Source organism: Mastigoproctus giganteus, chromosome 13 (genome assembly GCF_048544385.1).
Source record: "Mastigoproctus giganteus isolate SK-2022 chromosome 13, ASM4854438v1, whole genome shotgun sequence".
NCBI classification, from domain to species: Eukaryota; Metazoa; Arthropoda; class Arachnida; order Uropygi; family Thelyphonidae; genus Mastigoproctus; species Mastigoproctus giganteus.
Window position 1 is genome coordinate 146,434,342 of NC_143587.1, and position 14,588 is coordinate 146,448,929.

Here is a 14,588-nt window from a genome sequence, read left to right on the forward strand (position 1 = left end):
GATATGCATTTGATACTATCAAAAATTTTCGAGGGAAAAATTGAATTTTCGTTATCACACACTGCAAATGTAATTTCACTTCTCTAGTGCTGACAGAGTAGCTGTTTGCTGAATGAAGGAAAACAGGGTTCATTTTCCTGAAATTTCCAGTTCCTTTCATTCACCTGGAGGAAAAAACTCCTTAGGGGAGAGAGTTCGCCTTTCTAGTCCAATCCTAATGGAAAGAGACAGAGAGAATGAAATAAAAATACTCATTTGATGGGGGGGGGAAGGCCAGGAGATTGTCAAAGGTCCACAAATGTAACTTTCACATCAGAGATGCTGAAGTTCTAGCAAGTCAGTTTTGTCGAGGATTCGAAAGTTCTAAGTCTGTTTCTTTATTGCATTCATTTCACAACAGATGCTAAAGTTCTAATAAGTCAGCATCATCGTAGGATGCCTAAGTTCGGATTAGTCCGGTGTGCATTCGATAAAAAAACCCTCTTTACTTTACTGTAATTGTTTTACGGAACAATATTTTGCAATAATCCCTCTGGAAATAGCCAGTGAACTTCATTATACATTTCAAACATCGTTGAATATAAATGACTACGGTTACTTTCCTTTGAGTGACCACCTTGTACAGATGTTTTATTGTGGACACTTTCTTCCAGTCAGTAAAATCATTAGTAGTCGTCCTTTATTATACCTATAAAGTAATTCGTTATGTTGGGGGAAACGGTTTTTGCTCCTAATTGAAGTAGCACTTGCGAATTTTGCCGAAGTCGATTATCTGCACACATTGAAAATTAGAAGGACAGTAAAAGAGTTGATAATTGGTGCCATTGGTGGGCAGCATTCTGACAAACAAATTTTCTGTTTATATTCTGGGACGACCCCTGTCAGAGAAGATCCCAAAATAGAGATAGAATACAAGAAACCGCACCGCATTTAGCAGTCACCGGCTTGATTGTGTGAAATTGAACTCTGCCTAAAACCACAGTAGAACAAGAGAAGTGATGGGGAGAAAATCTATTTTTCAACGGGGTTTATATCTTTTTATTCGGCTTCTGTACTAAAACTGAATTTCTCCCTTTGCGATGACATCAAAGCGTAACAAGCAAATATCTTCTAACAATACTTTTTTGAGCAACCTGTGATTCCTAATCTGTTAGCTTTGTATTGTTAGAAATATTGCAGTTTTGTGAACAATATGCATTTCAAGAAACAACCCGTTATTCTTAGCGGATATATATATATATATATATATATTTTTTTTTTCCCCTTTTCCCTTTGGCGTTTTCGAAGTGGCGATTTCACCAGTTTATAACTCAGCTATAAATAGAAATATTTTCTTGAAATTCCGTTATAAGATCAAATATATATCCAGGAAACTGCTGTTCGCTAAAAACAATTACAATAAACCAAACATTTTTTTATTTTATCAAATGTGCATTGCAATGTTATCGGTTTTACACCAGTTTTTCTCGTTTCTAAAAGATGAATTTCTCTGATTTTTTGTTAGTAGGCGAACTACACATTGAAGAAAGGAAATATGATCTTTTCGCCTTTCAAAAAACAGTTGTTGCTACTGTTTCGCTTATTGCTTCTTATGTCAACTAACAATTTAGCTCCTGACTGTGTTATGTTTATTTTCCTTCTTGATGTGACATAACCACCGTTGGCACTCTCTCGATGTAGCTGTATCTAGGAAGTTTCTCATGTAACTCCAACCGTTTTTTTCACAACTCACTCCACGAAAACAATTTCGCTCTGTAAACAGAAACTCCCACTCCAAAACAAACAAACGAATCAAGTATTGTTTCATAAGCCATAGGTTAATTAGCGTGGGTTTAGAAAAATAACAGAAAAAGGCCTAAAAGAATACACACTTGATGTTACATTTTTGTCATTTGCGTGAAATTCAATAGAAATTTTTGAAAATTGAAGTGGGAAAATCGAAGAAAACAATTCTGGCTTCACCTATAGCGAATTTCAGCTGTGTCCATAGAATAAAAATTATAGAATTAATTAGTTGACCTTTCAACTGGGTCCACCAGACCTCAAGATACAAAAATACGGTTAACAAACCCATGCTGTGTCCAAGCTATAACTGAAGTCTTGTCTAGATGATCCTGCAATGCTTCTTTAACCAGTGCCTCCATTAATTTCCCTGGAACAGAAGTTAAACTAACAGGTCTGTAATTACCCATGTCTCCCTTTGATCCTCCTGTGTCGATTGGGGTCACATTACTTTACATAAGTCACATTACTTTACATAAGTAAAGAACTCTTTGCTGTTTTTCTTTGAATCCTTTGCCAAAGAGTTCTCATAATCTGTCTCCGCCTGCCTAACCTAACTTGGTGACAGACCAGCTTATATCTGTCATAGGCTTCTGTGTCATATGTTAATTTATATGTAGCCCATGCATTTTTCTTCTTTGTCACATGTCTAATTAGTTCATCTGACATCCATTTAGGCCTAAATCTTGAACAATATTTCTTAGTTGGTATGAAAAGCCTAGTAGCTTCCAAGATAAATTCTTTGAATGCTTAACATTTTGAATTTGCTGTTGGTAACATCATCAGTTGGTTCCACCGTATAGAATTTAAATACTGTCTCAGACCACCGTAGTCACCTTTACGAAAGCAAAAACCTTTCCCTTTACCCTTGATGGTAGTTACCTCTTTGAGTAAATCCCACTTCAGCACACTGTGATCACTGCCACCTAGTTGTTCCTTTATCTGCAGATTCTTGATGCATGAAGAATCACTACTGATAATCAGATCAAGAGTAGTATTACTCCCTCTAGTTGTCTCCCGAACATGCTGTTGTAGAAAACAATTATCCAATAAATCCACAAAAGCCTTGCTAGTGTGTGAATGACCAACCCACAAATTCCAGTCAGTATCCGGGAAATTAAAATCCCCATTATAAGACACTCTAATTTACTGCCCCACTCTATTTCTCTGCACAATTGCTCATTATACTCATCAGAGTCATTAGGCCTATAACACACACCTACTCTCATTTTTCCTTTCCCAGTGTCACACCAAATAGACTCAACATTGCATTGTCCACCCACATCAATTGGATGCACTTCCTTAGATTTTGTGTTTCTTAACTATCAGCATAACCTCTCCTCCCTTCCTGTACTGTCTATCCTTTCTGTACACATTGTACTCCCCAAATTCCAGTACTGCACTGCTTATGTCTGTGTGACACCATGTCTCTGATATCTTCACTGAAATCTTCAATCATATAAAAAACATAAATGAATTTTTAGAATCTTCTTTTCATTCCTATTTACTTATTACAATGGTGAAGGGAAAGGGACCAACGGAAAGTACAAGGTGCCTTCAGTGTTTTTTTTTTTTTTTTTTTTTTTAAATGAAAACCCCAAACACGAGAGGTATTAGAATCTATAGTACTTAGTACTGTGCTTATGTTGGAGGTTGAGAAGACAAGAGAAGATATTTGTTGATATTAGACTTGAACTTCTGTAGACTGTAATTTTCATAAAATGAAGGAATTACATATGAAGGTAGGTTGTTACAGAAAACGGCAGTTGAATCAATAAACGAGGAAGATGAAAAGTTGGTTCTATGAGTTTGAAGTTGGACAGTAAATGGATATTGGCTGGTGGCGGCACGGGTTTGGACTGTTTTGAAAGGGTGAGCAGGAATTATAGAAGCCAATTCAGAAGAACAGTGCCCATGGAAGTATCTGTAGAAAAAGCATGCAGCAGAAACAGTACGTCTATGAGACAGCGAGTGGAGAGATTCAGTTAGAGACGAGTCATTAATTTACCTAATTGCCCTCTTCTGAATGGATCTAGAAGCCTGAGAGAGGTTTTGGGGGCACCGCCCCAAATGTGGGAATAATATTCCATGCTAGGCAGATTTGTGATAAGTATAGGAGCAGAAGAATCCTTTTTGTGAGATATAAGATAAGACTGAGTTTTAGAAGTATTGAAATCAACTAAGTTGTCTTTGCCCCACTGTCACCTTGTACGAATAGAAGCAGATATAAGAGATGCATTTATAACCTCAAAACATATAGTTACTGTATTTTTTGATATAGAAAAGGCCTATGACACAGCATGGAGACACGGTATATTACAAGATATCCACGATGCATGACTCAGAGGACATTTACCACTATTCATTCAAAATTTCATGAAAAATAGAACATTTCAAGTTGGAGTACAAAACACCATGTCAAAATCATATAAACAAGAAGAAGGAGTTCCCCAAGGGTCTGTCCTGAGTGCCATGCTATTCTCCATAAAAATAAATAGCATCACAAAACAACTACCACTCAATGTCATATGCACTATATGTAGATGACTTCAGTATTTCATATCAAGCACAGAACATAGGAACAGTAGAAAGACAACTACAATGTGCAATTAACATCAGTCATTGGGCCCAGAAAAACGGGTTTAGAATATCAAAAGAAAAAACAGTCTGCGTACATTTCTGTAGAAAACGAAATTTACACCCTGAACTAATATTGCAAGGTAACACAATACCAGTTAAACAAAGTGTAAAATTTCTTGGACTTATTCTAGACAACAAGTTGACCTTTGTAGAACATATAAAAGAACTACGAATAAAATGTGTGAAACAACTTAATATTCTTAAAGTCTTAACAACAACATCTTGGGGGGCAGACCGATATACCCTGCTCAACTTGTATAAAGCACTAGTAAGGGCAAAAATAGATTATGGAGCACCGGTTTATGCATCAGCAAGAAAGAGCACCCTCAAATGGCTAGATCCGATTCACCATAGTGCAGTACGAATAGCAACAGGAGCTTTCCGCACATCCCCTATATACAGTCTCTATACAGAGGCTAATGAATCACCACTGTTCCTGAGGAGAGAACAGTTGTCACTGCTGTATGCTTACAGGATAAGACCCATAAGAGACCATCCGACTTGGACAACTTTATTCTCGCCAAAATGGGAAAACATATATAGGAACTGCAAAAGAACAAACCAGCCCCTAGGCATCAGACTACAGGAGCTACTGAAAACACATGATCTCAAAATAGATAACGTTGCAAACCAAGAAGGATATATAGATCCACCATGGATAAACCATACCACAGCTTATGAACTCCTCACACAAAACTGGAATAAAAATACTTTATCAGACAGCAACTTTCAACAACTGCATGCAGCACATAGAATGCAATATCCCAATCACATACCAATATATATAGACGGATCAAAATCAGAGAACCATGTAGGAGCAGCAGCAGTATTCCCAGATGTTACATTGTCACACCAACTTCCAAAAGAATGCAGTGTCTACACTGCAGAATTAGCAGTTCAGATAATGAACTGCTAATTGGAGCATTTCAGAACCACCTACCACTTGAGAACAGTAATATACTGTGATTCATTAAGTGTAATCCAATCCAGTACTCTTACAAATTAAACAGATACTAACAGGCTTCACAAATAAAAAACAAGAGATACTCTTCTGCTGGATACCAGGACACAAAGGGTTAAAGGAAATGAAGAAGTGGATAGAATTGCAAAATCAACCACTAACCTTCAAGAACAATATTTCAAAGTTCCACATAAAGACTACAAGCCAATCATTAAAAATTGCTGTCTAACCCAATGGCAAGAACACTGGCAAAAACAAACATGGAATAAATTATATGAAATAAAACCAAAAGTTGAGCACTGGAAAACGAGCATAAGGAAATCAAGGAGAGAAGTTGTTCTGACCAGATTGCGGATAGGCCATACACATTTCACAAATGGTTATCTATTACGTGCAGAAGAACCCCCAATGCCAAGTATGCAATACTATCCAAACAGTTAAACGTATACTTATAGAATGCCCAACATATGAAAATGATCGACACCGAATTTTTTCATCATTGTATAAAGGAAACCAAAACATCACCCTTAAAGATCTTATAGGTGACAAAGAACACGTGTCAGATATTTTTAGATTCATACAAACAATCAACATATACCATCTGCTGTAAAAAATAGTATAATACCACAGAAACAGTTAACCTTTTACATTCGAACAAGATTTATATAAAGAGAACATTGTATAACAAATGAACTGGCGCACTATGATCTCCGTTGTCAATGCACCAATAAACACCAAAACAACGACAACAACAGCCCCACTGTAGAATTATCTGGAGATTAGCATTTAAGGAATTGGTAGCAGATATTTGAGAAGTTGAAGCTGATTGAGCAGGGCAAGTTGTCTATAACAACTGGTTGAAGAAAATAGGAGGAATTAGTAAATTCTAGGATAGAAAATTGGAATTGATCGATGGCTCAGAGAAATAAAAAGAAAAGGTAAAAATAAAGATCGGCTCAGTCAGTTGCTTAAGATGGAGGGATAAGTAAACTGACAAACATATATACAGGGTGTCTCAAAAATATTGGTACAAACGTTTAGGGGAGATAGGTAACATCTAGAGGAATGTGAATCGCATAGGAACACATAACCAGAAACATCACCGTAAGTCGGTAGATCAGTTCGCGAGAGGGAAAATTTCTGGTTTACTCATTCAAGCAGTAGTCGCCGCACGAAGAGCATGCATCGATATATGAACTGTGAGCTGGCAGTCATGCACCTAGTGTATGGATTAGCAGAGGGCAATGGACAATTCGCTCAACGAATTTATGGAGAATGTTTCCCAGACAGACATGTACCGGACCACCGTTTGTTTGCGCTTGTGCATCAAAATTTGATTTGTGCGATTATGGATAATTATAGGTAACAGGAGTAGTGCGGGCAGACCACGTTCGACGCGAACTCCTACCATGGAAGAAAGTGTTTTGAATGCCGTCCAGAATAATCCTACTACCAGCACACGTGCCGTTGTCTCTGCCTTAGGAGTGTCTCGTTTCAGTGTACAGCGTGTCTGGCATGATGATTCCTTACACCCCTTTCATCTCCAAAGGGTTCAGTTACTGCCCCCCCCCCCCAGATCATCCTGCAAATGTGGCTTTTGCACAGTGGTTTCTCCAAGAAAGTGTTCAATACAGTAAACCTGCTATTCGCGGGGGTTACATTCCTGAGAAATGCCGCGAATACCGAAAACGCGAATACTGAGTTATGGCTCCCATAGTAATAAAGGGATTCCGTTCCAAATGAGGAAATATATAAGAAAAACTAGTCTAAAATTTTGTCTATGTATGTATTATATGTACCTTCATAATATGACTATGTACATAGACAGTACATAGTGAAATGCAAGCATATGACATCGAAATGAAAATAAGAAACAATTTAATATTAAATGTAATATTTATTAGAAATTTCAAACAAATCTTTCAAACCAGTGCCTTTGCTAAAGCTAAAAAACTTATCCCGCCAGTGCTATCACCAGTTTCGCTAAAGTGTTGATAAAGGAGTTTTGCCTTTTCACGAATGATGAGTGAACTTAACGGAATTTTATTTTGAGTTCGGTCTTCTATCCACAGATTTAAAGCTTTTTCCATTTTTTCTAATTTAACATCACGAGTTACAGAGCAAATTTTTGAAGCAATTAGTGCATTTTCACGGACACTACGGCAGATTTTTTCTTCTAATTTTTTGATTGATCGTACCGTTGACTCATTGATTTTATAATGTTTTGCCACTGAGAAGACACTTTCACCATTAGAAATTTTGTCCAATAACTCAATTTTATTCGTTAATGTCATCACCTTCTTTGATCTTTTCACATTTCTTTTGTTATTCGTAGCCATATTTTTGTATGGGATAGAAAGAACTTGTCCACAATAAAGTCACTTTCTTCCGTTAACACACTCGAAAAAGTCTGTTTTACCCTGCAAAACGGTAGATTTATTACTTTTGTAAGCATATCAGTTTATAAATTGATAAATTTATTCAATTTATAAACATATAAATTAAAAGCAAACGACGAAACCTTCCATGGCAAGTGCGTAACACATACTGAACAAGGATTAGCGAGAAACATCCACGCTTGCGATTTTGTCACCCACTCTCCCCCCCCACCCACTGAACGCTGTTTTGACCGGGAAAGATAATTTTAGCCACGCCCATGTTTTTTTATGGCGGAAAATGTTCACGGCGCTTTAAAATTCACATTTTTTTAGGTTTCATTTTATATTAAATCAGCGACCGCGAAAAGCGGGGGTTTACTGTACTTGAATTTTCCTGCCTATGTTTTGTTCATGGATGAGGCTTATTTCACTCGGGAAGGCTTATTCAATCAGCACAATGCTCATGTGTGGGCTCACGACAACCCACACGGTGTGTGCCCCCATGCGGCACAACATCGCTTCACAATAAATGTGTGGGCAGGCATGGTCGGTGTGCTTAGTCGGCCTATACCTGTTGCCATCCCGCATGAACTCCACTAAATATCGGATCTTTCTTGAACAAGTTTTACCAGGGTTACTTGACGATGTTCCAGCATATGTGAGATGCAACATTTGGTTTCAACATGACAGTTTCAACTGCCCATTATGGAAGGTGTGTTCGTGACCATTTGAACAGGCGTTTTGGGCGTTGATGGATTGGCCGTGGTGGACCACGCTCACATGATTTATCGAACCTTGATTTCTTTCTGTGGGGGCCCTCAAATTTATCGTGTATGAATTGCCTGTGGAGATGGAAATGGATCTCGTGGCGAGACTTGTCTGCGCTGCTGCTACTGTCTAAGAAACTCCAGGTGTGTTTGACCGTGTCCACCAATCCATGCTGCGTTGGTGTCACGCATGCATCGCGTCTCATGGTGTAACCTTTGAGCATCTGTTGTAACATCATGAAATGCATCCATCTTGTACTCCATTGTTAATATTATGTCAAATAAATGTTTGCCACTAATTACTGTCTTGTGTCATTTCTGCTTCTTGTGCCTCTGCTACTACTACTTTCCCATGACATTTCTGGTTATGGATTTCTATGCGATTCGCATTCCTTTAGATGTTACCTACTTCCCCTAAACATTTGTACCAATATTTTTGAGACACCCTGTATATATATATATTGAAGTTAACTGAATATTTCATTATATAGATCGTTATAGTATATTTAGTTTATGCACTACTAATTTCTTAATGTTTTTAGATGTACTTTGAAACAGTAAGTTCTTTTTATTATTTTTGTTTACTTTTACTTATTTTATTTGGTTAACTGTAAATCACAACATTCTTTTTTTTAATAGCAAATTTTTTTCTTTCATAAGTGTTTCTAGCCTTAACATTGGTTCTAAATTCAAAATATAATTACCATTTACTTGTATAATGTTCATGTTAGAAACAACACTACACATTGCCATCATTTTTCGAAATTTTGGTGGTTGACACCTAATAATGACACCCAAGGTTAGTGCAAAGAACCTAGTTAGTGCAAAGCTTATGCATTGGAGCCAATGAACCCTCAGTATTTCTCATTGGCGCGCTATGGCCATAGACTCCCATGCACCTAAAAAATTCTCAAACAAACAAACAGTATTTCTCAGAAGGCAACCCCTTCCATGTCAATGTGCAGCAGAGATACAGAGCTTACTCATCTCATTTGGAGATGTGGGTTTCTCTGAGTGGTTTCCTTTCTCTGAAGCCATTCCTTTATAGATCTGCAGAACTTCTTAAAGAGTTGAGTGTTTGGAACCAAAACTTTAGTAAAATTTAGTTGGATACTGAATATACATCCTGGTATACATCCAAGTGACCTCCTTATTTTAAAGTATTCTTACACTGTGATGTAAGAATACCTTGCCATCCCAGTTTCTAGTACTTCCAGTATTTTCAGAAAATGCACATAAATATAAAATGACAATCAGATGGCTACAGCAGCTATTCTCCTCCTCTCCTTTATAGACACTGTTTCCAGTCTCTTTAAAGAATCCTGTTAGCCTTGGCTGAAATTCACATTTTCTTATGGCTTGCCATAATTTATATAAATTCAGTGCAGTTAATCAGAATAATTTAAATTCTCACCCTGTATTGAGAGATATCTGATCTCATCTTCATCGCTGCCAAGAAAACGATAAGGAAATCATTTTTGTGGGTATACTGGTATTCTGGGATAGAGCCAGTGAGTGGACTGAGCAGCTAAATTAGATTATTGGTATTTCAGTACCTGTCTTTAGTTTCTTGCATAGTTTCTCACATACTGAAAAGTTTGTAGCGTTAAATGGATACAGATATAGAGAGAGAGAGAGAGAAAGCTAGCAACAAATTCCACCTGATCAGACATAAATTGCACCCGAATATGCATTTGTGAAGTAGATAATAGAAAGCAATATTAGCACAGTTGTATATTGGCCATGCATATCTTGCCCACTTTGATTTGTTTCTGCGTAAAAGTTCTTGATGCACTTTTCAGCACATTGCCAAGATAATTATTTTCGAGTTTACTAGTGTCTCTTTGTGTGTTGTTTGAAATAGCTGGCCTAGTGGTGGCTCAGATTTTTTAAGTGTATGGCAGATTCATCTCTTCTGGTGATGCTATATAATTTAAAAAGATATTAACAACTTAGGCAGCATCAAAGATAACTATATGTTTCTAAGTTGACTTATCACTCCTTTATATCACAGAACTGAATCCTCAGACCACCTGTCACAGGTCTAGTGATATGTAGTGGTGTGCCATCATGAATGAACGCGATGATCTGGTTCACTGTAGCAGTATATAAGGGTTTCATTTGTCACTCATTTGGAGAAGTCCAATTGCAAATTCTGTTACAGACTGGAGGAGTTTCTGATGGGCTTTTGAATTGGGGCTGTAGTTAGCGAATCTCAAGTCGAGGGACTAGAATTTTTTCTCCACCAGTTATTCTTGGATACTTCAGTCCACACAATATGCAAATTAGTTCACACACCACCACCACTTACTAAGCCTTATTGCACCATAATAAATACAAAAATGGATGACAACAATAGCATTTGGGATATCTGCAGAAATGCGAACAACTGATTCCATTCCCCCATTCCCAGTAGTTTTACTTTGTGGAGTTTGAATAATTAATGTTCAAACATTAATTATTCATATTGTGGAGTTTGAATGATTAAGAATGCAATATGTTGTTATTTTTCCCATATAACAACATATTGCATTCTTGTTCAGTAGCACCCATTCAGTGAATTGTGATTAGTTTTTCCACCTGTTAATTTGTTTCAAATATGGCAGACTGGAAAATCTTCTCTGGACACAGATTTGATTTCTGCTGTTTCTTGCTATTTTGAGTAAATGTATCTCTGTACATAAGGTATAAGGTATGTTTGTGTCAGACGGCGCCTGGGATTTCTCCCATCTCCGCGTATGTTCGCTGTATCGAGGACAGTACACTGTCAAGCCAGAGACTTGAAAGTGTGTGGGCCATGTCTGTGCAGTGTGATCTGTTGTGCCCATTGTTTGTCTGGCTTATTGGCCGCCAGGCCCCTGGTGGGGCCCGACGTTGCCCATACCTTGCCACGTGGAGGCTAACAGGGTGTTCAGAATCATGACGAGTTGCTCCGGCAGGTCCTGCCACCTAGTTTCCTGGGATTTCAGTGGCTAGGACCTAAAAAAAAAATAAATAAATAAAAAAATAAATAAATAAAATAAATAAAAAAAAATAAAAAAAAATGATAATAAAAAGTAAAAAATAAAATAAAATAGTAATAAAAAAAAAAAAAAAAAAATATATATATATATATATATACGCGTTTGACGTTAATTCTTAAGGAGATTGCTGTTAGGAAATCGCTGGTTGGGGTTGAACGCTAGAAAGATGTGTTAAAAGGTCTAATAGGTCGGGCAGAATTTTGTTGTTATTAAATTTAGACATGTGGGCTATACGTTAGATGAAAGATAAAAGTGGGAGGGAGGGGAGGCTGAAGACTGGGGGGGTAGAAGTAGAAGTAAGGGGTCGATAGAGGAGATGACCCCTGCTAGGCAGTATGGCATGCCCATGCCACACCAGAGGGGAGTTTGGATGGCGGGTGGGGAAGACGAAGAAGAGTTATCTCCCCCTGCCATGGATAAGGTATACAGTTAGAGTGGGGGAAGAGACTGAAGACTGGGGGGAAAGGCAGAAGCATGGGGATGATAGAGAAGGCGACCTCAGGTGGTCAGTGAGGCAGGCGCATGCCTCACCAGGTGAAGAGATGGGTTGGCAGGGGAGGGAGGAAACAGAGCATGTCTCCTCTCCCTCCTGCCGGGGATAGGGAATTTAAGATGAATAGGGTAAGGGTACCCCATTCAGCTCGCCATATAGCATTTGGCAGCGGAGCTGCTAGTGGTTCTAGTCCGTTTCCAGGAGCGATCGGACCGAAGCATGATCGTTCATGGGGTGGTTCCCGTCCGTTCTGCAGTCTTTACCGTCAAAAGGTCCGGGTTTGCTTGTCGGCGTTTGTGGGGTCTTTCTTGTGACATTTCCCATCTATGTGGTGTTTGCGTCAATGTTGTTTATAGAGTCATTTCTCATTTATTCAACTTTAGGTTCACTTCAGGGTTTAGTGCCTTGATTATCGGAGGCCATTGGGTTCAGGCGTCTTCCGCGGGATGATTTCCTTCGAGGTTTGTTCATTTCCTTATTGTGTCAGTGGTTGATTGCAGTTTGCTGTGATAAGAGCTCTCCGTCTTGTGAACAGGGCCAGTGCATAGCTGGAGAAAGCCTGATATTCTTCCCTGGTGTCCAAGATGTGGTGCTCCTGGCCGTATGGTAGATACTGTATTTTGGTGATGAATGCACTGCGGAGATCGTCATACAGCTGGCAATCATGCATGAGGTGCTGCCAGCTCTCCAGCCCCCCGCAGGTGCGATCTTCTTGTATTCCGAGTAGGGATAGCTTTGCATTCAGAGCTATAAATATGTATTATATGTACATATAATACATATATTATATGAAGGTACATATAATATATGTATTATATGTACCTTCATAGTCATATTATGAAGGTACATATAATACACATATAGACAAATTTTAAGACTAGTTTTTCTTACATATTTCATACTTTGGAACAGAACCCCTTTATTACTATGGGAACCATAACTCAATATTCGCGTTTTCAGTATTCGCGGCATTACTCAGGAATGTAACTCCCGCGAATAGTGAGGGTTTACTGTATTTGCAGTTTTTTCACAGCAGAATTGGGCATGAGAATGGGAGTTACCATAGGTCATAGTGGTATATAAATATTTATGTAATCAGATAAAGTCTGGTTTACTGGCTAGTTGATTATATGTATTGATTTGCTTTTTTTTTTTGTTCAGATCACCCATTCACAAATGCATATTTGCATTTGTGAATGGGTGATCTGAATGAGGCCGCCGTAGCCTAGTGGTCAGGCGCGCGGGTGCATAAGTACACGTGCCTTGAGTGACCGGGGTTCATGCCCGTGACTACTGAATACGGTGCTGCTTGTATTCTGTCTATCTTGTGAACTCCTCTGACCGTTTGGTCGTCCCGGAGTATAAACAGAAAATTTATTTATTATTTATATTTGTATATTGTTTGTATATCTTCGCTAGGGCTGCTTGATCCTGATGGAGACCCTGAAGATTTGGAGCCACTTATTAGAAAAGAAGATTGTTCCAATACTGATGGTGTGAATGATAAAGAATCCATCTCAAAACCGAAAGCAATAAAATTTTTAGATGCTTTCCGCTTGCCAGGAGTTCTTCCTGTATGATTTTGTTGATTTTTTTAAATTTAAAATCATTATAAATAGTATAGAAATCTTTATTTTACAAGGGAATTTTACAGAGCTAGTAAAATTTAAATTTCAAAAGATATCATCTGGTGTGTTGAAGTTTTTTTTTTAATGTTTTTCATAAAATTGCATGATCTTTAGATTAACAGTTAAATTTTTTTTTTTTTTTTTTTGTTTGTGTCATTCAGCAGCAGTTAATTAACAGCTAAGCAGTATTAACAGTTAGCAGCAGTTAATAAGCAGTGGTAGTGCAAATTTAACGACACAAATAGTGGCACAGCACCTTATGGGTGCCAATCTTTTTAATTTCTAGAAAAAACTTTTGGGTGTTTTTGAATTATTTGTGGATTATACCACTGGAAACTTTCAGCTGGTTTTAAAAGATTGCAATATTTATTGTGTGGATCTTTTTATTTATTTATTTTTTAAATATTTTTTCAAAAATTTAGTTTTTTTTACTTTTTTTAATTATTTTAGTTCCAAAAATATCAGAAAAAATATTAATTCTTCAGAAAATTAAAAACTATACACTAAAAAAAATAGACTTGAATCAATTATTTTTAATATGTTCTAGTTGAAAACACCATTAAGTATGCAAAATTTTAAATGCACAATATTTCTGTTTATTATATGTACAAATATGTCTAAAAAAAAAATAGACTTGAATCAATTATTTTTAATATGTTCTAGTTGAAAACACCATTAAGTATGCAAAATTTTAAATGCACAATATTTCTGTTTATTATATGTACAAATATGTCTAAAAAAAAATTTTAAAAATATATGTAAATATTACACGATTCTACACTTAAATTTTCCTAGTTTTTTCAAAATTTTATTTCAAATTTGGCATGCTTCACAAAATCATGATATGGTACATATTTATTTTACTTTCTGTTGAGTAGCGTCCACCTTGAATGAATATCTTGTTACATTTTGACAT

The 14,588-nt window shown here is 37.2% G+C and overlaps 1 protein-coding gene across 1 annotated transcript in view; it reads left to right on the forward strand.

The window, feature by feature from the left end:
* The window catches only part of LOC150076510 (sugar phosphate exchanger 3-like), a 168,732-nt gene that overhangs the window by 90,541 nt on the left and 63,603 nt on the right, over positions 1–14,588 (forward strand). The window contains exon 8 of the mRNA XM_090387474.1: positions 13,464–13,618. Coding sequence (XP_090243600.1) covers positions 13,464–13,618 — 155 coding nt within the window. The remainder of the gene's footprint in view (positions 1–13,463; positions 13,619–14,588) is intronic.